Source organism: Gopherus evgoodei, chromosome 1, assembly GCF_007399415.2.
Source record: "Gopherus evgoodei ecotype Sinaloan lineage chromosome 1, rGopEvg1_v1.p, whole genome shotgun sequence".
In the NCBI taxonomy this organism is placed as follows: domain Eukaryota; kingdom Metazoa; phylum Chordata; order Testudines; family Testudinidae; genus Gopherus; species Gopherus evgoodei.
The window spans coordinates 162,396,876-162,423,510 of record NC_044322.1 but is presented as its reverse complement, the minus strand read 5'-3'; the positions used below and the strand labels follow the sequence as shown (position 1 = coordinate 162,423,510).

Genomic DNA, 26,635 nt, shown 5'->3' with positions numbered 1-26,635 from the left:
AGGGAAGTGTGCCAGTTGATAAAGTAGGTTACAGCCAAAGATCTATTTGGAGAGCCTCTGGGAGGAAACAGCTTGTCTTCAGGCTTGTTCTGCTATGGCAAACAAACCTAGCTGACTTTCTGATCAGTTTTGTTCTCTGTAGGTAAAATGCCAGAGCTAGTCTTACGTTGAGGAATGAAGTTGCTTCACTGGAGGCGCAAGGCTTCAAGAACAACACAGGTAGGTAGATAATCTGGTTTATGTGAAAATTTCAAAACTACATTGGCATGAATTCGCATATAGTCATAAGCAAGATCTTGTCTTTATACCATGAGGAGGGTCTGCCATTAGGTTCCCCAGTTTACCTACCCATCTTGATGAGGTAATGGACATGAGGAATACAGCTTCATAGATAAGTGAAGTATCAAAGAGGTAGCCAGGGATTCAAAAGGTAAGTGTTAAAGTACTAAAATTATAGTGCCATTAAGAGGTTGGTCTTATTATCAGTTGGAAAGTTCTAATTAAGACCTTTAAGAACCTGGAGGTGAGTAAATATAGAGTAACCATCTCCTGGAGGGTGACGCTCATTGATTGCTTCCAGGTGAGCCCATACCAAGTTAAGGAAGAAACCCATCTTGAGAATAAGGAGGTAATCCAAAATATCAGGAGAGACAGTGGTGCTGGGCCTATACAGAGATATGCTTCCACTTGGCAAGGTAACATTTTCTGGTTGAGACCCATCTGCAATTAGTAAGAATGGCTTGCACAGTTTTGGAACAGGAATGTTCTTGGTCTGATGCCCATCCAAAAACTAAGTCATGAAGTGAACAGCTTCCGGGCAGGGATGTCTGACCTTGCTGTTCTCGAGTCAAGAGGTCCAGGAAGGGATGAATGCTGATTAGTGGCTGGGCTGACGTATGCAGGAGACCTTGTTTATCAGAGGAGAACAGATCCCAGGTAGGGGTTCCCTGCTGAGCAAAGATGTTCACCATTGAGCTGTGTAACCCTACTTGTGGCTGTTGGCAAAGTACCTGCTGAGTCTGTCTGCCAGCAAATTCTGGGTTCTTGGGGGAGTACACACTGGTGCCATAAACTGACCACTTCTATACACAGAGGAATGGATCTTGCTCCTCCCTGTTTATGCAGCCTGTAGTTGTCATATTGTCTAACAGTGCAAGAATGTGATGAGACTAGATTACTGGTAAGAATGCCTTGTATGCTTCTCGGACCAGCTCTGAGTTCTGGGAGATTTACATGCATTCTAGTTTCCTGAGGTGTCCAAGTGCCCTGTGCTGTGTGACCATCCATGTGAGCGAGCCCCTTAACTTAACATGGAGATGTCTGTGATTGTCCACCGGGTGCGGGAGAATAGGGAAGAAATGCCTATGCACACTGGTGTGGGATCTTTCCACCAAGTTAGAGAGGCCCTTTTCTTAGTGGGGATTGTCACTACAGCATTTCTGCTATTTGTGCTCAGCATATATTGGTCAAAGCCAAGCCTTCAGGCAGCAGAGGTAGAGTTTGGTGAACAGTGTTATGTAAGTACATGACTCCATGTGACCCAGGAGGGTAAGGCAAATCTAAGCCAATGTCTACCTGATTCATCAGGTTGCCTAGGGATTGGAAACTGTTGCTAGAGACACAAGCCCTTGCTCTGAGTCTAAGGTCAGACTAAGCTCTTAAGAAAGCTATAGTTTGGGTCTGAGCAAACTTGCATGTTTACAGAGATCTCCATGGATGTGGAACAGCCCTGGCTGAGTTGTGATGCTACTATAGAAAACACTTCCATAAAAACCCTGGATGTAGTTACTAGACTGAATGGGAATACTCTCTATTGACAGTGGTTAGGATCTAACACAAAACTGAAGAATCTTCTGTGGGAAGGGTGAAAATCCACATGAAAGTATGCATCTTTCATATCGAGAGCTGTGAACCACATTTTTTTCTAGGGACAGCATTATCAATGCCAGCGTAACCATGCAGAGTTTTAGCTTGTGATTAAAAAAACTGAGTTGCTGCAAATCGAGCATGGGTCTCCACTCTCCTCTTAGCAGAACTTTTAAAACTACTAACAATACTAACTACATATAAAACTTTGAAATATTTAGTGGAAAACGTTGAAAAGGATCAGTTCCAGACACTGGAGATTCCCACTCAGGCCATACGGCTGTAAGGAGGAACTGGAGAGGTGTTGGTCTGCACTGCTCCTTATACCTTTGCATGGAACACGAGGACAGAGGGGGCCCAGGCATGGACCAACAGATGCTACTTGCAAGAATTCTCAGGTCTCATGCATGTGGAGCGCATGCATACCCACAATACAATACACATAAGGACCAACACTCAAAGAAGAACTATGAATTACCATTCAATTATATTGAAATATGAGCACAGGGGCACCAAACCCATTCTCCCCCACCCAAACAGGCTGAACAGAAAATAGGAGTCCCTGCCAAGAAAATGGACAGGTTAGCTGATAGTGAGAATTCCTCTTCTAAAAAGATACAGAAAAGCACCCCAGATCCTCATTGTCCTCCACAAGCTCCAACTCTTCTCAGGTCCTAAGGCTGCGGAACATAACTAAACTAGAAAAGCAAGAGAGGATTTTAAGGCCATTAGAGCATATAATCTGACCTCTTGTATAACGCAGATTATAGAATTTCACCCAGTAGTCCTGTAATGAACCTAAAAAACAGTTACCTTTTCCATAACTGGTATTGTTCGAGATGTGTTGCTCATGTCTATTCCATAATAGGTGTGCGTGCTTGCCATGTGCACTGATGCCGGAAGCTTTTCCCCTATCAGTACCTGTAGGGGAGCGCCCTAGCAACCCCTGGAGTGGAGCCTCCATGATGTGGTATGAGGGGCACTGCGCGCTCCCCGCACCCTCAGTTCATTCTTGCCAGACAACTCCAACAGAGGGGAAGAAGGGTGGAATGTGGAATAGACATGAGCAACACATCTTGAAGAACATCAGTTACAGAAAAGATAACTTTTCTTCTTTGAGTGATTGCTCATGTGTATTCCACAATAAGTGATTCCAAGCTATCTGTTGGAGGTGGGAAGGAGTTCATAAACTCTCGGGATGGAGAATGGACCTGCCAAACCTGGCATCCTCCCTGGTCAGAGACAATTGCATAATGCAAGGTGAACATGTGAACTGAAGACCACGTGGCAGCCCTACAAATGTCCTGAATGGGGACATGAGCCAAAAGGGCAGCTGACGAGGCCTGCACCCTCGTTGAGTGCACTCTCAATTGGTGGCAGAGGGATTCCCACCAGGTCATAACAAATATGGATGCACGAGGTGATCCAGTTGGAGAGCCACTGAGTGGAGATAGGCCAACCTTTCATGTGCTCGAACAAGGCGATAAACAGTTGTGAGGACTTTCTGAATGGCTTAGTCTACACCAGGTAAAAAGCCAGAGCCTGTCTCACTTCCAGCATGTCGAGGTGGTGCTCCTCACTGGACGCATGAGGCTTGGGGCAGAGGACCAGCAGAAAAATGTCCTGACCCATATGATAGGCAGTGATTACCTTCAGGAGGAATGAAGTGTGTGGGTGGAGCTGGGTCTTATCTTTATGAAACACTGTGTACAGGGGCTTGGATTTCAGGGCCCTGAGTTCCGAGACCTGCCTAGCCGATGTGATCGCAACCAGGAAGGCCACCTTCCACGAGAGGTGTGACCAGGAGCATATGGCTAGCAGCATAAATGGGGGCCCCATGAGACGGACCACCACCAGGTTTAGGTCCCACTGCGGGACTGGGGACCAAGCATACGGGAAGAGACAATCCAACCTCTTAAGGAATCGGCCAGTCGTAGCATGGGAGAATACTGTTTGGCCCTGCACCGGCGGATGGAAGGCTGATATAGCCGCCAGGTGCATCTTGACTGACGAGGGCACCAGGCCCAGGGCTCTAAAGTGAAGGAGGTAGTCCAGAATAAACTGGATTGGGGTGGCCACCAGGGAAACGCCCCACTCATCCGCCCATCTGGAAAACCAAGACCACTTTGCCAAGTAGGCTCAGCGCATGGAGGGCTGCCTGCTTTCTAGGAGGCTGCTCTGAACCTCTTCTGAGCATGTCCTTTTCTCCCTACTTAACCATTGAGCAGCCACACCATGAGGTGGAGTGCTGCTAGGTTGGGGTGATGGAGGCAGCCCTGGTCCTGGGAGAGTGGGTCCAGGTGGGATGGCAACCGCCAAGCCCATGAGGGTCCCATCAGAAAGCCTTGTCCGTCTTTATCTTTTCCACGACCTTGCTGATCAGAGGGAACTGGGGAAAGGCACAGAGAAACTGGCTTGACCAAGATAGGAGAAAGGCATCGGAGATAGCGCCCCATCCCAGTCCCCCCTGGAGCAGAACTGGAGACAGCGATGGTTCTGCCAAGTAGCAAACAGGTCCACCTGGGGAGTTTCCCACACTTGGAAAAGTCTGTGCACCACCTCTGGGTGGAGAGACCACTCATGCTGAGAGGAGAAGTCCCTGCTCAAGTGATCCACCCACATGTTCCAGGTGCCCAGCAGATGGAAGGCCTGCAGGCAGATGTCGTGGGTTACACAACAGTCCCACAGCCTGAGGGGCTTTGCGGCAGAGGATCAGGCCCCGCCTTGCCTGTTGATGTTGCCACCGAGGCTGTGTTGTCTGTGAGGACCTGGAGGGCTGTGACCACCCAGCCCTCCAGGTGCGAGTGGAAGGCCAGGCATGCCAGCCGTACCGCCCTGAGCTCCTTGACATTTATGTAGAGGTTCAGATCCTGAGCCAACCACAGATCTTGGGTCTGAACGTTTCCCACATGGGCCCCCATCCCAGGTCTGACACATCAGACACCAGTTCCAGCGACGGGGCCCTGCCCCTGAATGGGTCCCCTTGGAGCATGTTTCTCGGGGAGGACCACCACTGTAGGGAGGTGATCACTGGCTCAGGCACTGTGAGGACTTTGTCCATCCTGTCCCTGGCCTGGGAGAACTCCAAGGCCAACCAGAGCTGGAGGGGCCTCATCCTGAGTCTGGCCTCATCCTGCACACTGACGTGTGACCCAAGAGCTAGAGGCACACTCTGGCTGTTGTCACCAGAAACTTTGTAACCGTGTTGATGAGCCCCTTCAGGGTCTCGAACCTGTCCAATGGGAGGGAGGCTCTGGCCGACGAGGCGTCCAGGACCGCCTTGATAAACTCTATGCGTTGGATTGGGACTAATGTGGACTTGTTTACCAACAGGCCCAAAGTGGTGCACGTGGACAGAAGGAGCTGTGCCCTCCTTCACCAGCGATTTGAACTCCTCCCTGTTGCATTCCTGGATGGAGTCCTCGAATTTAGGCACAGACTGAACTCATACCAGACCAGGAGACCCATAACTGGGAGCTTGAGAATGAATATATATTTTCCAAATGAGTCCAGCCTCCTTGAATCTTTATTTTTTGGTGTATGGGCTGGTTGGCCCCTGTGGTTGACCGACTCAACCACCAGGGAGTTAGGAGCAGGGTGGGTGTATAAGTATTCATGCCCCTTGGCAGGTACAAAATACTTGCATTCCACTCTCAGAGAAGGGGGCCAATAAGGCTGGGGTTTTCCACCGGGCATTTGAAATTTTCACCAACCCTTTGTGGAGAGGCAAGGCCACCCTGCCTGGTGCCGAGGAGGACAGTACATTAAACAGTGAGTCCGAGGGCTCCTCCATCTCCTCTGCTTGGAGGTGGAGGCTTGATGCCACCATTTTTAAGAGCTCACCTCTTGCGAGATGGAGGGAGGAGGAGCTGAAATCGCCTCATCCGGGGAGGCCGACGTGACACTTGGTGTGTCCACCAGCACCAGAGGGTCCACCATCTAGTCGGTCTCCAGGCACGGTGTCAAGAATGTACGTTTCACCAACTCCTTCCTCAGAGGTCTGGAGAAAGAGGCTGATGGTCTTTCTGAGGCCCTGTCCACCGAGCAAGCCCCCACTGGGTGCCATGGAGCCCACTAGTACCACTAGGCCCGGTGCCACTGCACCTGCTGTGGCACCAGCAGAGTTGGCTGTTCGGCCTAGCTGGCCTGGCCCATCAATGGATGACTACGAAGGGAGGCCGGGCTGACATATGACATACTAGAGTAGTGAGGAGTAGGAGAGAGGTGACTTTACTTCTGTCTACGGCACTGGTAAAACCAATATTGAAATATTGCCTAGTTCTGATGACCACATTTTAAAAATAATGTTGTAAAAATCTGAGATGTCTCTGGACCGGGACCGATGCCAACCATGGGACTGTGATCCCAACGTGGAGGACCAGTATCGTCGGTAACAGCTACTCCGCAATTGGCTCCAGCGGGCGGACCCACAATGGCGAGACGCCGGCGATCGACACTCGGGGCTGTGGAGTCAGTGCCGTGGTGGGGTCCTGGATTGGACAACGAACGGGAACGATGTCAACATTAATGCCATGACCGGCTGCGATAGCCTCTCTGAGATGAGGACCTTTGGCACTGTCTGCCTTGGTCCTGTCGGTGTTTGCTCCTGGAGGCGGAGCGGTGCCAGGAGTCTCGGTCAGATGAAACCCAACCAGACAGCCTGGTGGGTGTTGAGGGCGATCCATGTGGACTTTGCCCTGAGCGGCAAACGGCATTGGGAACGTTCCCTCCACCAAGACGGGTACCAAGCCGGGGGCGACCGTGGAGATCCCAGTATCGGCTTGCCTCTGGAGCACGGGGCCGACATCGGCAGTGCTCCCATTACTGGCATGGACATAACATCGCAGGCTGTCTGCGGGGTCTCCAGTGTGGAGGGCATCCGGACATCAGGGGAGACCTGCTTCCAATGGTCTGGGCTACTCTGCTTGACTTAAGTCGGAGGCCTAGAGGCTGATGAGGATTGAGGACTGCCCAACATGGGTCTAGCCTCTGTCTCGGGTTTACTCTGGTGCCATGGCAAAGAAGGCCTCTTCTTAGCCTTCTTGGCATCCCCTGTGGACGGGGAAGGTGCTGACTAGTCAGTGGCACTGAAGGGTCACTGCACACTGACACTGCAGTGCCCGGTGCTGACTCGGAGCTGTACACTGGAGCCAGGGTCAGTGCCAACTCCATCAGAATAGCCCGGAGCCTGATGTCCCTTTCTCTGTTGGTCCGAGGCTTAAACGACTTGTAAATCTTGCAGTGATCGCTGAGATGGGTTCCCCCAAACAGCGTAGGCAGTCCACGTGCGGATCACTCACTGGCATAGATCGGCTACAAGTGTTGCACAACTTAAAACCCGAGGCATGGGGCATACCCCAGCCTGGGCGCGCTAGCTAAACTAAACTACCTACCTACAGGTACCATACACTGGACGAACAAGCAGTTTTGGGGACAAGCTACAGCAAAGCTGGAGTAGAGCAGTTCTGAAGCACCTTCACTGGTGGCAAGGAGGAACTGAGGGTGGGGAGAGCATGCAGAACCCTATACCGTGCCATGGAGGTACCAGTCCAGGAGTCGCTAGGGGGCTCCCCTATAGGTACTGCTAGAGGAAAAACTTCCGACACCAGTGCATGCGGTGAGCGCACACACCTATTGTGAGCAATCACTTGAAGAATAACCTGTTTGCCTAAAGCATATCTTCCAGAAGCCATCCAAGTCTTGATCTGAAGACTTCGAGATGAGTATCTACCACTTTCCTTCATAGTTTGTTCCGATAGTTAATCACCCTCACATTTAAAGGTTGTGATTTCTAATTTGAATGGATCTGAAACTTCCAGCCATTGGTCCTCACGTCTTTCCCTGCTAAAGAGCCCTTTAGTAACCGCTATTTTCTTCCCATGAAAATAATTATACTCTATAGCCTTTTGATCTTTTTGATACGCTAAGCCAATTAAACTTAAGTCTCACTGTAAAGCTTTTTTTGGGGGGGGGGAGCGGGGAGGGAGGATTCTTTTCTGCACCATCTCAAACTTTTCAACATTATTTTTAAAATGTGGCCATCAGAACTAGACAATATTTCAATATTGGTTTTACCAGTGCCATAGACAGAAGTAGTCACCTCTCTCCTACTCCTCACTACTCTATTTATACACCCAAGAATTTCATTAGCCCAGGGGAAGGCAAACTTTTTGGCCCGAGGGCCACAATCGGGTATAGAAATTGTATGGCAGACTGTGAATGCTCACAAAATTGGGGTTGGGGTGCAGGACTGGGTGAGGGCTCCAGAGAGGGGCCAGAAATGAGTTCAGGATGTGGGAGGAGACTCCAGGTTGCGACAGGGGGATGAGGGCTCTAGCTGGAGGTACGGGCTCTGGGGTGGGGCTGAGGAGTTTGCAGTGTAGGAGGGTGCTCTGGGATCAAGGCATTTGAAAGGCGGGAGGGGGGAATCAGGGCTGGGGCAGGGAGGTGGACTCAAGGGTGCAAGCTCTGGGCAGCGCTTATGCTTCAGGTGGCTCCCGGAAGCAGCAGCATGTCTCCTCTCCAGCTCCTACGCAGAGGCATGGCCAGGCAGCTCTGCTGTATGCTGCCCCATCCACAGGCACCGCCCCTGCATCTCCCATTGGCCATGGTTCCTGGTCAGTGGGAGTTGTGGGGGTGGCAGCAGCATGCAGAGTGGAGCCCCCTGGCTTCCCCTACACATAAGACCCAGAGGGGGCCATGCTGCTACTTCCAGGAACTGTGCGGAGTGGCCCCAACCCTACTCCCCGAGTAGGGCAAGCCCCAGACCCTGCTCCCCAACGGGAGCTTGAAGACAAGATTAAAATAGCTAGCCCGTCGTAGTTTGCCCACTCCTTCATTAGCCCGTTTTGCTACATCATCATATTCAGAGCTCATATTGAGTTGCCTGTCCACTATGACCCCCTACTCTAGATTCTTTTTAGTCATTGCTGTCCAGCATACAGTCCGTTTCTGTAAGTATGACCTGCATTTTTGTTCCTAGCTATATGACCTTATATTTGATTGTATTAAAATATATTGTTTTAATGGGCCCAGATTACCAAGCAGTCCAGATCACTTTATGACTGCCCCATCATAATCATTTACAACTCTAATCTGTGTCATCCACAAGTTTTAATCAGCAATGATTTTATATTTACTTCTCAATCACTAATCAAAATACTGAACAGATCCCTGAGGAACCATCCTAGTAACACTCCCATTCAAGAATTACTTTTTAAGGTCTGTGAATTAGAGAGTTTTCAATCCATTTAACATGTGCATTTATACTGTACAGTGCTATTTTTAATCAGAATGTTGTGTACTAACTCAAAAGCCTTAGAAAACAAAGTATTTTACTTCTGTGCATTTATCTTTACCAACCAAATTCATAATCATCAAAAATTGAAATCTTTTTTATAATATAAACATACATAAAACTGTTGATTGACATTAACTGTATTCTTATCCTTTCATTATTTACTGAATCCCTGTCAGCTTTTCTGTTTTGGCTGTGATTGATGTCAGCACCGCTTGCCTGTAATTACGTGGGCCATCCTGCTTGCCCTTTTTAAATATTGGCACATTAGCACTCTGCTAGTCTTCTAGATTTTGCCCAGTATTCCAGGTTTTAATAAAAATTAACATCCTTAAGCAAGAGATCTCAGTCAACTCTTTTAGCACTTTTGGATGCAAGTTATTTGGGCATGCTGATTTTGAAATGTTAAACTTCTAGGGATAAACATCCCTCCCCAGTAACAAATGCAGGGGTGGATCCTTGTAAAAGCTCAGATACACTTATTTTATATTTTAAAGGAGTCAGAGAGCAGGCCAGAATTCTTGCCACCTGACAATTACGTACCTAAACCTACAGCTTTTCCATTCTGAAATGGATTAAAACCAGGAGGAGGGGAAAATGTGGCGATTTACATCTAAAAACCCTACTAAGTGAGAATGGCCAGCTTGTTGAGTCTCGTGTCTTTTCAGAGACGTTACTGAAGAAGTCTCAGCAGGCGGGGGGAGTAAGATGTCCTAGCTTGCCCTCCAGACTGACAAATTTAAGATCCTTGGTAATGAGCAGCTGTATATAAGAACTCCTCTTCTGCTGCTTCTCCTCTTAGCACTTCTTGGGTTTTTGGCTTGCTCTTCCATAATAAGAGGGACCAAACAGGAAGACGCTGTTCCTCTTGGGGGAACACAACCCTGACAAATTTTGTTTTCCCTAAGGAACAGGAGAGGGGATGGACAATATTTTGCTTACTGCTGCCCCAAAATAAGCTTTAGAAACTAGTATTTTAAAAAATAAAATAGGATTGTTGAACAGCCACTTGGTCTCCAGAGGCAGGGCCAAGCCCTATGGACAAGTCTTAATTGTTTCCTGTGCTTGAAGAAAGAGGCACCACCCCAATGTCTCAGATTGGGGGTCCAGAAAAAGCAATATTTATTTTCTCTGTTGATATACATGTTTCTTTCATCACTATTTTAATATTAAAGTATACAAGTAGCAACCGAATAACCAGATTGATGTTCCCCCTCAACGTCTGGATGTTCAATCTTGCAGTTGATCTTGTTTTATCCAATGAATAATGCAGAACAAAGATGCAGTCTAGTGCCTCTTCTTTCACAAGGAACCTGCCAGCCCAGAGAAATATTCCACGGGGTGGGTGGAAGTAGCCTATTGTGGAGTACAATGTGTTGCTGCTCTGGGCAGGGGCAACATCAAATCTGCAAATTTATCACTTAATGCTTGCTACTGACAACAGGGTATGCTCTAATTAGATTTGGAGGCAGAGGTGGGGTGGAAGCTGAGCACTTCCCCTATAACACACACTATGGCCCAAAGGAGGGTGTAGCACATGGGCTGGTATTAGCTGGGTTCACCTCCAAGCACATTCCTACACACTGTGGACAAATTCTGTTGCTTGCCCAAGCAGCACTTCCAACATTTTCTTCTGCCCAGAACTTGACACAGAACAGGATGGACTGCTGTTCCTCCCTCCCCCTCCACACTTTCCAAGCCCAGAGTTGTGCACTGAGCAATGCTCTTGCAATTGCTGAATTACATCAATAAAGCCTTCAACAGTGCAGGGAGTTGCTTTCTGAGAATGGAGTTACAATTTAAAATTAGTTAAAAATAGGCTTGTAGTTCACCTACAAATGATGTTTGTGAACGAATAATTGTTTGCTTTTGGGAAAAAGGGATGGAAGATTGCTAAATAAGAATCAGCAGAAATAATTCCATTTACCTTTTAAATGTTTATCTTCCTGTTGTAACCAGAAACCTCCTCTATCTGCCTATACACAGTAAACTGAAATAGCACCCAGGAGCATATAACAACAGAATAAAATATTGTTTTCTCCCAGTGATTAGGGTGTGTATAAGAGGATGATTGTCAAATATTGTTGATGCTACACACTTACAATGCAAGTTGACTTATGACTGTACTTTAGAAAAGCCAAATTTTCCCCCTCATGCACAGAATGAGAGCCCTTTGAATGCATCAATGGGCAGAGTTTGTCCCCAACCTTTTAGGCTTGTTTTATGAACTTATAATTATATTTGTATACTTCCTTTGAAAGTACTGTATTTGAACTTACACCAAGGTTGAAGATAAAAATCCTAACAGCCCTACTTAATCTATACTTCAATTAGATGACAAATTCTGAGGCTCCCTTATATCCTCAAGTGTTTACTCCAGTACTCGAAATTATTACACTTCACAAACCACTAATTACCAGCCCAATCAACCAGCCACTGAATAATGCAGCCAATTAATTTTCAGATAAAGCAAACATTTATCCCTTTTGACAAGGACATTTGTAAACTACTAGATACAAAAACACTTAAAATAGCGACCAATCTCAATAGACAATCCGGTTCATACTTTGGCATCTCTGCTCTGCATAAGAAATCAGAGACAAAGAAAGATGAACAATTTAAACCCATAAACTTCTCCAAAAATATACTGAATTAAGAGCTATATTCAAATCAGAAAAGGAACAAAATATTAGAGCACAAATGGTATAAACTAGATTTCCATTAGGCTTAATGTAGACTAGCTGTGCCTGTTCCTGATCCTGTGGGAGCACCTAGCAAAGGATGGCTCCTCTCCCTTACAACTAGCCAAGGAAACTCAGGAAATGTGGGAGGGGAGGGGTAGGGAAGGGAAGAAAAGTTGAAACCAACCACCAGTTACAGCTCTGGCTTCAGTAATGATGCAGACTGAAGCAGTCTGGGGACTGCTCCAACTTTTGCCAACTTACTGTGGTTCTCAAGGGATGATCTGCCATCTAAAATAGCTGGAGTCTTAATGTTCCAGCCACTTTCTTACCCCTCAAACCAGGTGGTTAGTTACAGAACGTGGAGAGAGATGTAGGATCCATCTGTGCCATATGCCCATGGGGGACAACCCCCCCAGTGAGTGGATATATGGATGGCTTCCACTACCTTTATGCCACCAGAACAGTGCAAAGAGCAGAAACATGGTAGAGAACTGATTGTAGTCCCTAGACTTTAAGAATAAAAAATACTATTTCAGTAAGTCCCAAAGGTTCGACAACACTGATCTATGGCAGCACAGTGAAGGGTTAAATGTTGATAGCAAAACATATAGATTTGAACTAACTGAATGAATTTTGGGTATGAAGGGACACCACTGGAAATAAAACTGTCATTAAGAAAAGTCTTTATGCTATCAGCAGATTCATGAACATCTTTGTTCCTGAGATTCTTACTGCACTGCCACATATCAAGTCAATGAGAAAGATTTAAATACCACTCCCCGAACACTTTGTAAATTGCATCAGAAACTGATGCAGAATTACACATTTTAGTTTGAAAAAACATACATTAAATCTCATTAACAATTGTCCAACTCCCATCCCTCGTACGTTATAAGTTCTAATTATTTTTGTTCTCAACAATGGCAGCTTAAACATCAGCATGTAGGTGCTGTAGGATGGCAATCAGAATTTAGTGTGGTTTATCAACGTATCAACAATCTAACAATGAGGCACTTAAGTTAAAAAAAGTTTAAATGTGAAGGAGCAGGTGGGCAACCATAGCAAAAACATCTGAAATAATATTCGGAGCCTCAAACTTTTCACCCATTTAAAAGATAAACAAGTTTTAAATACACAAGTTTTAAAAAATACACAGCATGTTTCTTTTCATAGATAGATAGATAGATAGATCTATAAAAAACACACACAAACCCTTAGGCCCAATCGTTCACCTGCATTTTGTGGTCTCAAATTTACGGCATGGAAGCCGCCGATTAAAACTGATAGTATCACCTGTCAGCAAAACCCTATTTTTCCCCAATACCATTTTTAAAAAATTGTTAAATGCATCTCTTCCATTACTAGTTCTTTCAGGTTGTGTATTTTCAATAGTGGTAGCACTGTACATTTTAAAAGCTGTACTAATTCAAGTTATTAATGTAATAATCATTTATTACTTCTGATGTTTGTAATGTCATCATTCACCACTATTTTCATAATGTACAGTAATATTTGCAAGTTTGTTACTGTTATATGAGATTTCATACAACATTAAAAGGTGTTTAAATCAGCTGTTTTTGAACGCACTTATATTGTAAGGCCCAGGTAGTAGCACACTGCAGCACCCATAATATTCAACATACTGCTATTAACCTGTTGCCATGTATTTAACTTTTTTTAAACTCTTGCTATATGTAGTAAAATACCAGTAAAGACAAAATTTTGCCCCTATAATGAGGCACATTTTGGCATCTGTGCTAAATGCTGCTGCATGGGCAGGCAAGTGCAAGTCAAAATATGAAAAGGAGAGTCATGATCTGACATTAGTAACTTTTTCATAGAAAAATATAAATATATTCCCTGAAATGTAGGACATAGAAAAGCCAGCATTCATCATGAATCCTAGCACTATTACCATAAAAAAAGCAAACTGGCTTTTCCTCTTAAGGTTATGTTCCACAATCTATGTAATCTAGACCTCTATCATCATCACCACCACCATCATCATCATATCTCACAGTCCTTCTACCCCCATTTCTAGTTCTTATTTTAGAACGTCGATTTGCTCTTTTATATTTGGTGTAGTCCACATCATCAGAGTCATTTTCTTGATTAAGTTTAGGGCGTTTTGTTCGCTGGGGCCTTCTGGATGGCTTAGATACATTTGAATTTGAAATTTTACCTTTTCTAATTACTTTAGTTTTTCTTTTTCTTTTCCTCATTTTTGTTTTTGCTGCATTCCTATAGCTACTGTTAATAGAATCAGTTTCAGATTCTACATTGGAAGAGCAATTTAAACTGGCACCAGGTCCAGATTTTCCAATCTTTGCAGTCCCAGAAGGATCAGTCTGCTGACACAAAGAACTTCTTCCATCTTCCTGCACTCCTGTTTCAGACTCTGTCTCCTTTACGGCACTCAAGAATTTTGCTTTTCTGAAAGATGTCTCAACCTTTTGACTTGCCACCTCCTTTGGTTTTTTACCTTTGCACTTGCCTGATTCAGAACCTGCCTCCCCCTCAGAGTTGCTCACTGCATGATGTTTGTGTACAAAAGGTGACTGGTCAGAAGTTTTCTTACTGCTCCCATCCTCTGACTTACGGCTTTTGGAGTCCTCCTCTGAAAAGTCTAGTGGGGAATTTTTCATTTTAAGAGACGCAGCACGGAGAGTTCTGTGTGGCTGCTTGTGGTTATTAATATGCCTGTTTTGTGTCATCTTTGTCTCTTTCTCAGATTCAGATTTTCCCCTTTCAGACTCTCTAATATATTTTCTTCTAGAAGCAGCTGAATTAGGCTGAGAGTATGTTTTCCTGTTAGTATGTTGCTCTTTTACTTTTTCATTTTCAGACTTGAAAGTGGCATCTACCTTAGAGATGTCCCTTAGCCTTTTCTTTGATGCAGCAGACACAGTCCGGTGAGGCAGTTTTCTGTTCTTTTTTTCAATGCACACACTTTCTGAGCTGGAGAGCTCTTCCTTTACATCATTCATCTTAATTTTATTAGCAGCCAAAGTAGCACTTCTGCATGGAATTTTTTTTCCAGTAACAGTTTTGGCATTTAATGTCTCACTAGAAAACGTTGTATATTTTTTGTAGTTATTCATATATGTCCTGCTCCTGAGCACTTTTGTATTTTGTCCAGTCTCCTCAGAGGTTGATTCTAAAAAATAAAGATTTAAAAAGTTCCTTTAAATAACTTACATTTCTATTAAAATCATATAGTTTACTTGGTACAAGCTTTACTACTAATGCTGAAATACAGCGAAATCAAAGAACAGGTTATGCACTTCTCAGCTATGTGCAGTTTACTTCAGGTAATTATTTAAAATAAGATCAACAATGGACATCTTTTTAACTTTCAACATTGTGCTTCTGTTTTGAGATAGAGGACAGGAAGCAACATTCTTTGCTCACAATGACAGTCAATCAAAAAATCACTACTTACCTTCAAGAAGGGGAATGATTTCCAGATTCTAAATACCTATGTGTAGTGTTAAAACTATCATTCTATTGCAAAGAAGTCTCTAAAAGAAATTACACACATTTATAAACCTGTAATAAATTTTTTTCTGCTAATGCAGAGACAGCCATTCAGAAAGCAAAGTACAAATTAAATTATATTACCAGAAGAATTTTGATAGTTTATGCAGTTGATAAATGAAGTAAAAATTTCTTCAAACCAGACCCGGACTGTAGAACTCACTCCCACAAGAGAAATGATCATAGGCCTTAACATTTTCAGAACTGAACGCATAACTCATTTCTTCAGAATAACTCTCCCTTAAATTCTTAACACACACACGGTCTTATAAACATGTAATTAGGGCCCTACCAAATTCACAGCCATGAAAAACACATTATGGACCATTAAATCTGGTCTTGTGTGCTTTTACCCTATACAATACAGATTTCACAGGGGAGACCAGCATTTCTCAAATTGGGAGTCCTGACCCAAAAGAGAGTTGCAGAGGGGTTGCAAGGTTATTGTAGGGAGGGTCACGGTATTGCCACCCTTACTTCTGTGCTGCCTTCAGAGTTAGGTGTCCGGAGAGTGCCAGCTGTCAGCCGGGCACCCAGCTCTGAAGACAGTGCCCCAGCAGCAGCACAGAAGGAAGGGTGGCACTGCCATACCATGCCACCCTTACTTTTGCACTGCTGCCTTCAGCACCGGGTTGCTGGAGAGTGGCAGCTTCTGGCTGAGGGCCCAGCTCCACAGGCAGCAGTGTAGAAGTAAGGGTGGCAATACTATACCATGCCATCCTTACTTTTGTGCTGCTGCTGGTGGTGGCTCTCTCCAGCTGCCCAGCTCTGAAGGTAGGGCTACTGCCAACAGCAGCACAGAATTAAGCATAGCAGTACTGTAACCTTCCCTACAATAACCTTGCTATACCCCCCCTCCCAACTCCTTTTTGGGTCAGGACCCCTGCAATGACAATACTGTGAAATTTCAGATTTAAATAGCTGAAATCATGAAATTTACAATCTTTAAAATTTTGAAATTGACCAAAATGGACCATGAATTTGGTAGGGCCCTACTCAATGCTATTTATTCTACAGGCTTTGAAGCAAGAAAGAAAAAATATTTCTCTATTTTCATACATGACAGGTACTCAGATACTACAGTGAAAGGGAACAGAAAGGACAAAAACCAAAAAAATCTTCCTTTTGACACACAAAACAGGCAGGGATAGGGGTGGAATGTGAAAAAATTGACAACAGAAAGTAAAAAACTAGTAAAGAAATGATACGAACTTAATTATGCTTAAAGTACTTGATAGTATCTAATGTTCTCTGACATGTCATGATGTGTCTGGTTTTAAAACCTAGTTTGATTTCTTTAGATATTAAAAGAATAATATATCCAGGAAATAGGTGGGGACTGTGCTGCACTGGTGGATTCCATGGTAGGATGGGATCACTGTTTATATTCATTTGATTTAATGAAATTCCATAAAACTGTATTAAGACTGTATATTTTATTACTGTAATTACAATACCACCTACAATCCAGAGATTGTAAACAGAAAAACTTTCAGAAAAAAAGCTTTTTAGGTTATCTGTATATTCCAAAGCACCAAATAAGGACAAACCCCTTTTTACCCTTCTCAGATTGTCAGAAATGTTCATTAATGCATTTGATATTGCTCTGTGGATTAATCTTTTTTAAAAAGTAAATATTTCTAATTTAGCCTTTGACCAGAAAGCATGTTATTACTAGAGCCCTGCAAATCCACGGATATTCGCTTTGCATCTGTGGAGATCCATATCCACAGACCATTTTTGCAGATCGTGGATCAGATGCAGATACAACTTTTGTATCTAGAGCTCTGCAAATCTGCAGATATCCACTATATTCGCAGACCATTTTTGTAGATTGGATATGGATACAAATTTTGTATCCATGCAGGGCTCTAGTGATTAGGTGCTTCATGCCTACCTTAATATTCTCTCTCACTCAGAATATCATAGAATATTCATAGTCTGGTGAACATACATTCTCAGTGTTTGTGTTCAAAACAACTTTATAAAAAATGATGAAAATTATATACAATAGCAAGGTTGACACTATAAATTTTGGTTTACTGTTTTTTCAAAATAATGTATTGGCAAATTTTCAATGTTCTGAAAAAATGAAATTTGAAAAAACACAAATGCATGGAAAGCACTACAGAAGTGCTAGGTGGTGATATTTTATTAATCTTAATCCACTTAATCAGAACATCTGCTGGACAATCTGTTGTCTTCATTAAGAACTCTTGAGTAACAGCATATACTATTTTTTATTAGTAAAGCCACTGCTGTAAGAGGAACTGCATAATCTGTTTGTGGACAAGCCCATTCAGGAGTTGAATGGGACGCATTGTCTACAATGAGACAGGGACTAAGATTGCTGTCTGCCTAGTGCCAGGAGCTGCACTGGTGGCAATATGTAGTGGCATGGAAAGAGTCGATATAACATAGCTGAACAGAAACTACTGAAGTTTTCACACACTTCATGTATCACAACCATAACAGGACTGAAAGCTATTTCAAAAGACACCCCAAAAATTGTGGATTTGGCAGAATTATCCTTAAGTATTGTTATTTAGTATTACTAGGCTTAATTAGTTCCGTGGGAGATGTCCCAATTAAATGTAAATTCCTCAAAAAAAGTCTCCCTTCACACAAAACCAATCAAAGGAGTAGATACATTAAACCTTGTGCAGTTGTTAGAATTACCATACATGGTGGTGCAGCCAGAACAAACAGAAATGCTTGCTATTGGAAGCATTGACCTAATAGTGCAAAGTGTAGTATCATTTGTGATGCTATGATTTTGGCTGTGCAGGCAGGTACTTTGAAGAACCAGAGAACAGAGTTTGCCTGAATCACCAATTTCATCCTGATAACTTGAAGTTCCCAAGAAAGAGTTAACTCTCTTCCAGTCTACAGCAGGACAGGTAGAGACTATAAAAATGTTGACACCTCTCCTCCACCCCATCACTGATCTGTGCACTCTAACAGTGATAAACTTGAAAACGTCCTTAATTCTCTGGTTTTGGAAAATTTGGAGCAAAGTGACTGAACAAAATCGCTGCAGCGCTTTGAAATGAATCATCATAAAACCTCATTCTACAGTGTCCAGTTACAGCTGGGTGAAATTTTTTTGGTAAACTGTAAAGTCAATGAAAAATGTTTTTTTCAGGGCACCTAAAATATGTGAATTTGGGTCAAATTAGGTTAAGTTTCAGCAGAAAAGAATGTAGCTTGTTCAGGGTGGAGCTGCAGACTAATTTAAACTATCACAATTATGACAGCCTTACATTTGTCATATTGGCTGCCTATTGAGGACCAGAATGGTTTAAAGCAGACACCCATCAACTTAAAAAAAATTACATTACTGTCTGAGTAATAACCCAAATTACTATAAATTAAAAATGGGAAATTTTATTTTCTCAAATTTTTCGTTTTAATTTGTGTATTTACAATAAAGTATTGTCGACGTTTAGTTTCACTTTTTCCCCTGCAAAGAAGAATAGTTTCTCCTGTATGTGTGGGATTTTCTACACAGCAATAGAGGAGATAAAAACATTTTAAAGACAGGAAAATTATAAAAGCACAGAAAAGACGGTTACTCACCTTTGTAACTGTTGTTCTTCGAGATGTGTTGCTCACATCCATTCCAGTTAGGTGTGCGCGCCGCGCGTGCACGTTCGTCGGAAACTTTTTTACCCTAGCAACTCCAGTGGGCCGGCAGGTCGCCCCCTAGAGTGGCGCCGCCATGGCGCTCTATATATACCCCTGCCGGCCCGCCCGCTCCTCAGTTCCTTCTTGCCGGCTACTCCGACAGTGGGGAAGGAGGGCGGGTGTGGAATGGATGTGAGCAACACATCTCGAAGAACAACAGTTACAAAGGTGAGTAACCGTCTTTTCTTCTTCGAGTGATTGCTCACATCCATTCCAGTTAGGTGACTCCCAAGCCATACCTAGGCGGTGGGGTCGGAGTGAGAAGTCGCGGCCCGGAGCACCGCAGTTCCGAAGGCCGCATCCTCCCTCGACTGCTGGACCAGGGCGTAGTGGGAAGCAAAGGTGTGGACCGATGACCAGGTCGCTGCCCGACAGATTTCCTGGATGGGCACACGGGCAAGGAAAGCCAGCGACGACGCCTGCGCCCTGGTAGAATGCGCAGTCACACGGCCCGTAGGGACATGGGCCAAGTCATAACAGGTCCTGATACAGGACGTAACCCAAGAGGATATCCTCTGGGAGGAGATAGGAAGACCTTTCATACGATCTGCTACCGCCACGAAAAGCTGGGGGGATTTTCGGAAGGGCTTAGTCCTGTCTATGTAGAACGCGAGAGCCCTACGGACATCCAGCGAGTGGAGCTGCTGCTCCCTGCCTGAGGAGTGAGGTTTTGGGAAAAAAACCGGAAGGAAAATCTCTTGGTTGACATGGAAGGCTGAGACCACCTTGGGCAGAAAAGCAGGGTGTGGTCTCAGCTGCACCTTGTCCTTGTGGAAGACCGTATATGGGGGGTCTACCACAAGAGCTCGGAGCTCCGACACCCGTCTAGCTGAGGTGACAGCCACTAGAAAGGCAGTTTTCCAAGAGAGGTAGAGCAGGGAGCAAGTAGCTAACGGCTCAAAGGGGGGCCCCATGAGTCGGGACAACACCAGGTTAAGATCCCAGGTGGGAGCAGGGGGACGGACGTTAGGGAATAAACGTTCCAGCCCTTTAAGGAATCTCGACACCGTCGGGTGAGAAAAAACGGAGCGACCGTCCGCACCCGGGTGAAAGGTGGAGATAGCAGCTAGGTGGACTCGCAACGACGATAAGGCCAGACCTTGCCCTTTGAGGGACAAAACGTAGTCTAATATTTCGGAAACCGAAACTTCCATAGGGCGGAGATTTCTCTCTACGCACCAACAGGAGAAGCGCTTCCATTTCGCTGAATACGTGGCTCTTGTGGACGGTTTCCTGCTGCTCAAGAGCACCTCTCTCACAGGCGTAGAGCAACGCAGCTCTGAGCCAGTCAGCCACGCAGGAGCCACGCCGCTAGGTGCAGCGACTGCAGGTCTGGGTGACAAAGGGTCCCGTGGTCCTGGGTAATCAGGTCCGGATGAAGGGGCAGGGGAACTGGGTCGGCTATGGCCAAGTCCAGCAGCATGGTGTACCAGTGCTGCCTGGGCCACGCCGGGGCTACCATGATCACGAGCGCCCTGTCCCTGCGCACCTTCAGGAGGACCTTGTGGACTAGAGGGAACGGGGGAAATGCATAGAACAGGTGGGTCGACCACCGGATGAGGAAGGCGTCCCCTATCGACCCCGGTTCCCTGCCCTGAAAGGAGCAGAACGCTGGGCACTTCCTGTTCCCCTTGGACGCAAAGAGGTCCACCCGGGGATAACCCCACCTCCGGAAAATGGAGAGAGCGACATCCGGGCGAAGGGACCACTCGTGCGACAGGAAGGATCTGCTCAGTCGATCTGCCAGAGTGTTCCGTACTCCAGGGAGGAAGGAAGCCCTGAGGTGAACGGAGTGGGCTACGCAAAAGTCCCAGAGACGTATCGCCTCGTGGCACAGGGAGGAGGACCTGGTGCCGCCCTGCTTGTTGATATAGTACATCGTTGTCGTGTTGTCTGTAAACACGGCGACACAACGACCCTGAAGCTGATGACAAAACGCTTGACAAGCAAGGCGGACCGCTCTCAACTCCCGTATGTTGATGTGGAGCCCCACCTCCTCCTGGGACCACAGGCCCTGTGTCCGCAGGGTCCCCAGGTGGGCCCCCCAGCCCAGATCTGAGGCATCCGTTGTCAGGGACACCGATGGCTGAGAGGGGTGAAAGGGAAGACCCGCACATAACACGGACTGGTCCAACCACCAGCCGAGAGAGTCCAAGACCTTCTGGGGGATTGTGACTAACATGTCTAAAGGTTGCCTTTGCGGCCTGTAACGGCTGATAAGCCACAGCTGGAGAGGCCTCATGTGGAGCCGAGCGTAGCCGGTCACAAAAGTGCACGCTGCCATGTGGCCTAACAGGGTTAGACATGTCCTTACTGACGTCAACGGGGCTGACCGCAAACGCTGAACGATCGCCGCCATGGTCTGGAACCGTTGCAGAGGCAGCGAGGCCCTGCCCATCGTGGCGTCCAAGACCGCCCCGATAAATTCCACCTTTTGCGTGGGCCTCAGAGTGGATTTGTCTGTGTTTATCAAGAGGCCCAGACTTGCAAATACGGCGGTGATCAGGCGGACATGGCTGCTGACCTGCTGCTCCGACGTGCCCCGAATCAACCAGTCGTCCAGATAAGGGAACACGTGGACACGGTTGCGTCGAAGATGCGCCACGACAACTGCCATGCATTTTGTAAACACCCTTGGGGCCGTGGACAGGCCGAAAGGGAGGACTGCAAACTGATAATGAAGAGCCCCCACAACGAAGCGGAGAAAGCGTCTGTGGCGCGGCCAAATGGCAATATGAAAATACGCGTCCTGCATGTCGAGGGCGGCGTACCAGTCTCCCGGATCCAGGGATGGAATAATGGTCCCCAGGGATACCATGCGGAACTTCAACTTCACGAGGTATTTGTTGAGTTCCCGCAGGTCTAGGATAGGCCTGAGGCCCCCCTTGGCCTTGGGGATCAGAAAGTAGCGGGAATAAAACCCCTTGCCTTTCTCGTTTTCCGGAACCGCCTCTATGGCTCCTTTGCTGAGGAGCGTCTGCACCTCCTGTCGAAGGAATTGCTCGTGAGAGGGGTCCCTGAAGAGGGACGAGGAAGGAGGGCGGGAAGGAGGAAACGAAACAAACTGCAGGCGGTATCCCGTCTGCACCAGGTTTAAGACCCAGCGGTCCGATGTTATTTGGGACCACGCCGGGAGGAAAAACGAAAGGCGGTTTGAAAACGGGGGGAAAGGATCCATAGGGGAAACTGCTACAGCGCCCTCGGGCGCACCTTCAAAATGAAGGCTTAGGACCAGGCGGGGGTTTCGAGGAGCCTTGGTTCTGCCCCCCTTGGTTCCCAGACTGCCTGCGCCTGCCGTTCCTGCCGCGGCGCCTGTAAGGGTCCTGCCGCTGGCGGAACTGGGAAAACGGCCTACGGTACGGCTGCTGCTGTGGCCTAAAGGGTCTACGCTGCGTCACGGGGGTGTGCATCCCGAGGGACCGCGCAATGACCCGGTTGTCCTTCAGACTCTTGAGTCTGGGGTCTGTCTTTTCCGAAAACAGGCCCTGGCCTTCGAAAGGAAGGTCCTGTATCGTGTGCTGGAGCTCTGGCGGAAGGCCGGAAACCTGCAGCCAGGAGATGCGACGCATCGTAACTCCCGACGCGAGGGTACGGGCAGCCGAGTCCGCAGCGTCCAAGGATGCTTGTAAGGCCGTGCGCGCGACCTTTTTGCCCTTGTCCAGGATGGCCGAAAACTCCTGGCGAGCATCCTGTGGCAGCAGCTCTTTAAATTTGTCCACTGCCACCCAGGAGTTAAAAGCGTACCTGCTCAGCAGGGCCTGCTGATTAGAGACCCTGAGCTGCAGGGCCCCAGCCGAATATACCTTACGGCCAAGGAGGTCCATCCGCCTGGCCTCTCTGGATTTGGGGGCCGGAGCCTCCTGGCCGTGACGCTCCCTATCGTTCACCGACTGCACCACCAGTGAACCGGGAGTCGGGTGAACGTGTAAGTATTCATACCCCTTGGAAGGGGCCATGTACTTTCTCTCGACTCCTTTCGCTGTCGGAGGGATGGAGGCCGGGGACTGCCAGATAGTATTGGCATTGGCCTGAATGGTCCGTACAAAGGGCAGGGCGACCCTGGTGGGAGCATCCGAAGAGAGGATGGTAACAATCGGGTCCTCTATCTCCGAGACCTCCTCTGCCTGCAGACTCAGGTTTTGGGCCAAGCGCCTGAGGAGGTCCTGGTGCGCCCTGAGATCCAGCGGGGGGGGACTGTTGGAGGAGGTACCCGCCACCGCCTCATCCGGGGAGGAGGATGAGGAGACCCCAGGCACGATAGTGTCCAACTGAGGGTCTTCCTCAGCCCTCGCCTCTACCTCCGGAGCCACAGCGGAGTCCTGCTGTTTGGACCCTTCCTCCGCCTCCGGGGAGGGAGGGGGGCGAGACAAGGAGGCTTCAGGGGCCCTACGCTCCGCATTCGCCGGTGTGGGAGGGAGCTGCTGGGGGCCCTGGGCCTGATGGTATGCCCAGGGTGTCCAGAATCCCCACTGTGGTGGGCCTTGGTCTTCCAGCGGCGGATCCCCGAAGAGCGCCGCCTGCCGGTCGGTGCCGAGCGCATACGCACTGTCCGCCTGTGAAGATACGGACGGCTGTCTCGAGGGCCACGGCGGGGCCGACCCCGGATGGTACGGGCCGGCGCGGGTCGGCACGGAGGATCGTCTCGGTGCCGGGGACCGGTGCCGGGAGTCGTATCGGTGCCGGGATCGGGACCGGGACCGGGATCTGTCACGGTGCCGGGATCCTGATCGGTACCGGGTGTCGCTTCGGTAGCGGGACCTGCCACCGGCTCGGTGCCGGGAGGTCGACCGGGACCTACCACCGGCTCGGCGCCGGGAGGTCGATCGAGACCGGGACCTGCCACCAGCTCGGTGCCGGGAGGTCGACCGGTGCGGCGAGTAGCGATGGGACCTGCTCCTGGAGTCGCGGTGCCGGTGACGCCGACTGGAGCTTGACCGCGACCGTCTGGAGGTCGACCGTTGCCGCGAGTGCGACCGGTGCCGCTGGGGGGAGCGGTGCCGGGACTGCGAGCGGCGTCGGGATCTGGAGCGCCCAAGACGTCGGGACTTAGATGGCGAAGGACTGTCTCTGGGCGGCGCCGACATCATGGGCTTGCCCCTGGACACGACCCGCACCGGAGGTACCGGGGGTGGCAGCCGAGTGGGCTCCGTCAGGGCAATAAGGTCCCGAGCCGAGGCGAAGGTCTCCGGTGTTGATGGGACCACTATCTCAACCCCAGATCTCATGGGGGAGCTCGGCGGCACCGGACTCAACGGACCCGCCGGGCCCGGAGTCAACGGTGCTGACGGTGCCGGCGGTGCCGCGGCCGATGTCGAGGCCGGGCGCTCAAGCCGGGTCTGCCTGGCCGGAGTAGCAGACTTCGACGGCCTAGGCTGTGATTCCGGTGCCGGAGAAGGTCGGTGCCGAGGAGTCTTCTCGGTGCCGGAGCGATCCGGTGCCGGTGCCGAGACCACGGTCCGCGAAGTCGACGGGTCAAGTGCCGCCTCCATTAGGAGAGTTCGGAGCCTCTGATCTCTCTCCTTTTTTGTCCTCGGCTTGAAAGCCTTACAGATGCGGCACCTGTCAGACCTGTGCGATTCCCCGAGGCACTTCAGGCACGCTTCGTGGGGATCGCTGGTGGGCATGGGCTTCTTGCAGGCCGCACACTGCTTGAAGCCCGGCGAAACAGGCATGAGCCTGGCGCCGGGTGCCGGGAAGGGCTAAGCCCCCGGCCAAGAACTATTTAACAACTATTGACTAAACTACTTACTTAACAACACTAATTAACAACTATATAGAACTAGAGATAAGCGATTGAAAACTAGGAGAGCTAGGGACGTGGAGGACAGCTATGCCGCGCTCCACAGTTCCAACGACCGACACGGCGGTAAGAAGGAACTGAGGAGCGGGCGGGCCGGCAGGGGTATATATAGAGCGCCATGGCGGCGCCACTCTAGGGGGCGACCTGCCGGCCCACTGGAGTTGCTAGGGTAAAAAAGTTTCCGACGAACGTGCACGCACGGCGCGCACACCTAACTGGAATGGATGTGAGCAATCACTCGAAGAAGAAATAGCAGTTGTCATGGGCAGATGTGGTGCCTAAGGATATCTGCAACTCACATTTGAAATTTACTAGTCAGTGTCTCTTTAAATCGGCTCTACTGGGTTTTGAAGGCCTTAAAGATGCTAGCTCTGAATACATTTTGATCCCACATCTTGAACTTTGTACTATGAGGCACGTGGTTTTACATACTACTCACAACACAGATCTTATCACATCCAAGATCAGCAGCTGATTATGCTTCAGCTGTGGTAAACCCCATGCAGCACAGAATTCTTTCCATCCCTTCTCATTTTATTAAGAACACCTTTGCTTTTCTAGAAGTTTCAGACCATTCATATTGCTCAACACATATCTTGTCTTTCAGTCTTTCCTGTAAAATTAGATGCCCCTGCTTCTATTTTAAGAGGGCAGTATTTTAATGCTTAAAGAGACACCAACTTACAAAAAAACCAACACTGTCAGCAATTTTACTGCACTTCAATGCTTTGGCTGCTGTATCTGGGGAATGAGGTGTGATGAGTACTATATAAAATATAATTATTCCACAAGAAGTATGGCCGCTAGACATCAAGAAAAAGCTAGACATCAAGAAGCTCTACGGATAAACTCTCTCTCAGATTAAAATCCTTCATAATTTAATATACTAATTAGTTGCATCCCTCAGGCTTGACAGTTAACACATGTGGCCCTCACTGCTGGAAAGGTTTTGCACCATTGATCCATTATTAGAAAAACTGTGTTTATCATTGCCAGTTTGATCTAGCTGTTAAAAACTGATTATTGCCTTGTAAAGAAAAAAATATTAAAAATAAACCGACACATTTTAACTCAGGAATTGTATATTTTTTTTGGAAGGATTAGCACTCTTTCATTAAGAGAGGAGACAATGATTCATATTTGAATTTTTGCTCTATTTAAGATATCAGAAAGTGGAAGACAAATCAACATTTTGAATCCAAGAACATAAAAGTACAATACATTGAGAGCTACAATTTAACCAGAGTGTGATGGAAAAAAAGGGATATAAACCAGAATTTCTTCAAGCTGCAGAAGATGACAGATATGTTAAAACATCCATCTTTCATACTGGCTGATCTATTCTGGCACTTTTCACATTTGTCATGGTTAACAACAGTCCCCACAAAAGTTTAAGAAAAAAAATCTTTAATTGATCACCTTTAAACAGATAGTATTTTGCAGCTATTTTTTTTCTTTTAAAAGGAAATACATCAAGTCCTATGTCAGGAAAATTTTACTTGGTGTTTATATCACTTCTCTTTCCTTCCTACCACAAAATATATACATTCAAATCGGATGTAATATTTTATATAAAAATTAGAGATTCCCTTTTACAATATTAAAAAAAACTCTTCAAAGACTTTGAAAAATAATTTTTCATGTCTCCAAAACTGGTAAGTTATATGCTGGATTCAAATATTTTCTACTTACAAAACAAGTTTCAGATAAGAGCCATTTAATACCAAAAAATTACCAAAGGGTGCTAAAAAAAAAAAGCCAATA

At 47.1% G+C, this 26,635-nt stretch overlaps 1 protein-coding gene across 4 annotated transcripts in view; it reads right to left on the bottom strand.

Annotated features, from left to right (window-relative positions):
* Window positions 1-10,256: 10,256 nt before the first annotated feature.
* The window catches only part of BRWD1 (bromodomain and WD repeat domain containing 1), a 134,477-nt gene continuing 118,098 nt past the window's right edge, over window positions 10,257-26,635 (bottom strand). For all 4 annotated transcript variants that reach the window (XM_030577639.1, XM_030577632.1, XM_030577624.1 and 1 more), the window contains one exon: window positions 10,257-15,004. In XM_030577639.1, the coding sequence (XP_030433499.1) occupies window positions 13,797-15,004 (1,208 nt within the window). In that variant the 3' untranslated portion in view covers window positions 10,257-13,796. The remainder of the gene's footprint in view (window positions 15,005-26,635) is intronic.